A 3,099-nucleotide genomic window follows, 5' to 3' on the forward strand; every position below is an offset into this window, starting at 1 on the left:
GGGCAAGGTAGGTGTCATCTTATACTAAAACAGTTTCATTTTTCTAACAGGGTATTTGGGTATGTTTTAATTCTTTCTTCATTACTGTGCAACTGGAAATTAATTGCTCTGTCCAAGCATATATATGCTGGTCTCGGAGCTTTTTTTGATATTACAGAAAACCTATAATAGATCTGCAAATCATTTTTCCTGATCATTGTATAGGAAAAAGTGAATCAAATCACATATGACAGTTAGTCCTAGTTAAATGACCCATCTGGGCAAATATATGGTGGTCCAGAATTGTTGTTTTTATATTAGAGAAAAACTACAATAGACTTTGAAACTATTCTTTCAGATCTGTATATAAAGGAACTGGGGGTAATCAAATGCTATATGAAATGTCATTGTTTTAATTAACAGCCCCACCTGGCAAATACATGATAGCCTAAAGTTATTATATATATTACAAAAAAGCTATGATAGATCTGAAAGCAACTTTTTTCATTATTGTAAGGATGAAATGAAGTAATCAAGTAGCATAAGAAATGTGACATTTATTTACTTGCCCATACGGACAAATGAATACCGGCCTGGAGATATTCTTGTATATTACAGAAAATCTGTAATAGATTTGGAAATAATTTTCTCAGATTATTGAAGGGGAAGCGTTGAATTAATTAAATAACAAATGAGGTGTTATTCTGCATTGATTAATTGCCCCTTCAAGGTAATAATATGACTGTCAAGATTTTACCCATTTCCAAACAAACTCTGGCAGAAAGAACTGAAACAGAAGACATTACATAGTACCTTGTTTGAGAAAAGGTTTAAACAGACAAGAGCATACTTTAAATATAATTGACTACATCTTTCTAGCAAGTTTTGTACTGTGTTCCAAGCTGCTAACGCGTATCTTCACCTGACAAAAATCTGTGCTAGAACCTCAAAGTATCATCAGAAACTTCCAAGACAGATGCAATACATTAATAAAGCCTTTCAAGTATTATACGATACGAGTGAAAAGCATTAACATTCTTTCCAAGCAATCAATTACAATCATTTTAATTTTGAAAATGTATGAATGAAAACAAATAAGAATATATCAAGTGAACCACACTACACCTACCTGGCACCCAGTACCAGAGCGCATCTGGCCAGCAGGGATACAACATAGTAGTGATCTAGGTACTATTTATATCATTTTTCATGAACAAATGATGAGTGTTAATGGTATGAATTAGATTAATCATTAAGTAAGTGAATTGTAATTATTATCAATTTTTATTTAAGTCATTTCCAAATCAGGTTTAAGGTGAGGATTAATAACACGGTATTATTTATTTGTTTAACACCGATTATTTACTTAGCGCTAAGATTTTATTTGAATTACCTTTATTATCATTCAGGAAAACTAGCGGAACACGTGCACTCGTAACTACAAGTACGAACCGATTTCTTCAAAACACAACACTTTACAAATGATGAGCAGCAGCAGCAAACCAAAAACAAAGAAACTCATCACATATAGATAAACAAGAAATCATTGTTGAAACTGAAACTATGTCTATAGAGTATTTGCATTAACACTCAGTAGTAACAATAACAAGCTTACAAGTTACAATTTACACAGTTCAAATTAAACTAGTTATTGAGTTAAATCTAATCTCACCATGCACTATCATAAACGCTAAAATAAAAGTGCATCATGTTTCATAATAGTAATATTTCTAGATACCTTCAGACCATAGTTTCCCTCGAGGATCTAAGCTCCATACAACTTTACGTTTAGGTTCAGCTAACATAGACATGATTGCAGATATTAATAATATGAAATGTGCTACTAGAATTACAATTCCTGTTTAAACGACACACAACGTGTCTTCAATAAGTCCTCCTTCCCACGTTCCAAGGAGTAACCCGCCAGAGGTCGCAAAACATATAACAGTGGTAAATGATAAAAAAGAAGAGGCGAGAGATTTCTGGCAAATATTTCGATTAATATTTTTCTTTCTAAGTGTCGCAAAGATTTTCCATTTATTTTCCAATTTCTAGATATGTTTAGGCGTTACTGTAAGGTATAAAAATATAATACATGACATAAGTATAAAAACATTTAGGTTTTGGTTTATTCTATCGGTGAGCAAGCAGCATATTTCAAGAGTTTCATTGCTTCTTACCTTTTATGATTAGTTAGTTTTACTACCCGTAATATTTACTATCATTAAAACTATTTTTGCAAGCATATGTTAAAGCTTCGACAGACATATTTTCAAATTTTATTCTTTTGTGTAACCATATCTGAGTTTTTTGTTCCAAAGTTTTAGTGCAAAGCTGCACAAAAATCTATCAGTGCACAGCAGACTCATAACTCTAAAAACTAGACAGAAGGTAGCTAGTCAATAGCATCCACATACCACAAACAACTTTGGGGATTTGACTGTCACTCCTATAGACCCAAAGTACAAAGCACGTTTTGTGGCAACGAACAACTAACCATGAACTATGCGATTCGAAGTCTGAGCACGCAAACTCCTAAACACACCCGGCCTACATATTTAAGATAATAACACTGAAGTTTATTAATAAACTAACCTAAAATAGAGTGATTACCTGTGACTTCAGTCTTATGGTGATATGGTTTCCTTCCTATAAAACAATAACTCAAAGCTTAAGATTCGTTTAGAGAATAAGTGCTTTATTTTTTGTTAAAAAATGTTAGTACAATTGACTTTTAACTTAACTATTATTAAAATTCAAGATATCCAAATATTCATGTTTATTATAAGTTCCCATTTTTGTTGATTTTAAAATCAAGCTGTCATCCCTAATAAATAACTTTAAAAATAGAACACAATCTTCTCCTTTACATGTGGAAACAAAGAAGATGATACTGTTACGTCTCCGTTCGTTAATTAACTTTCCGTAATTTCGTTCCGACGAAACTTTAGCGACACAAGTCCTTACTTAATAAAACTGGTTTATTCTTTCCGAATACAACTTTACGATACACTTATTTTCAACAGTCGCTCTATAACAAACGCTATATCAACGAACGTCAACATTACTTCTGACTGCAGTTCAATTACTCACTATCTACACACACACATTATTTATCCG

At 32.2% G+C, this 3,099-nt stretch overlaps 1 protein-coding gene across 1 annotated transcript in view; it reads right to left on the bottom strand.

Moving 5' to 3' along the window:
• Positions 1-1,885, bottom strand: part of LOC106458581 (PIN2/TERF1-interacting telomerase inhibitor 1-like) — a 9,358-nt gene extending 7,473 nt beyond the window's left edge. The window contains exon 1 of the mRNA XM_013918103.2: positions 1,718-1,885. Coding sequence (XP_013773557.1) covers positions 1,718-1,790 — 73 coding nt within the window. The 5' untranslated portion in view covers positions 1,791-1,885. The remainder of the gene's footprint in view (positions 1-1,717) is intronic.
• Positions 1,886-3,099: the final 1,214 nt, after the last annotated feature.

The sequence above is a fragment of the Limulus polyphemus genome, unplaced genomic scaffold (assembly GCF_000517525.1).
Source record: "Limulus polyphemus unplaced genomic scaffold, Limulus_polyphemus-2.1.2 Scaffold488, whole genome shotgun sequence".
NCBI lineage: Eukaryota > Metazoa > Arthropoda > Merostomata > Xiphosura > Limulidae > Limulus > Limulus polyphemus.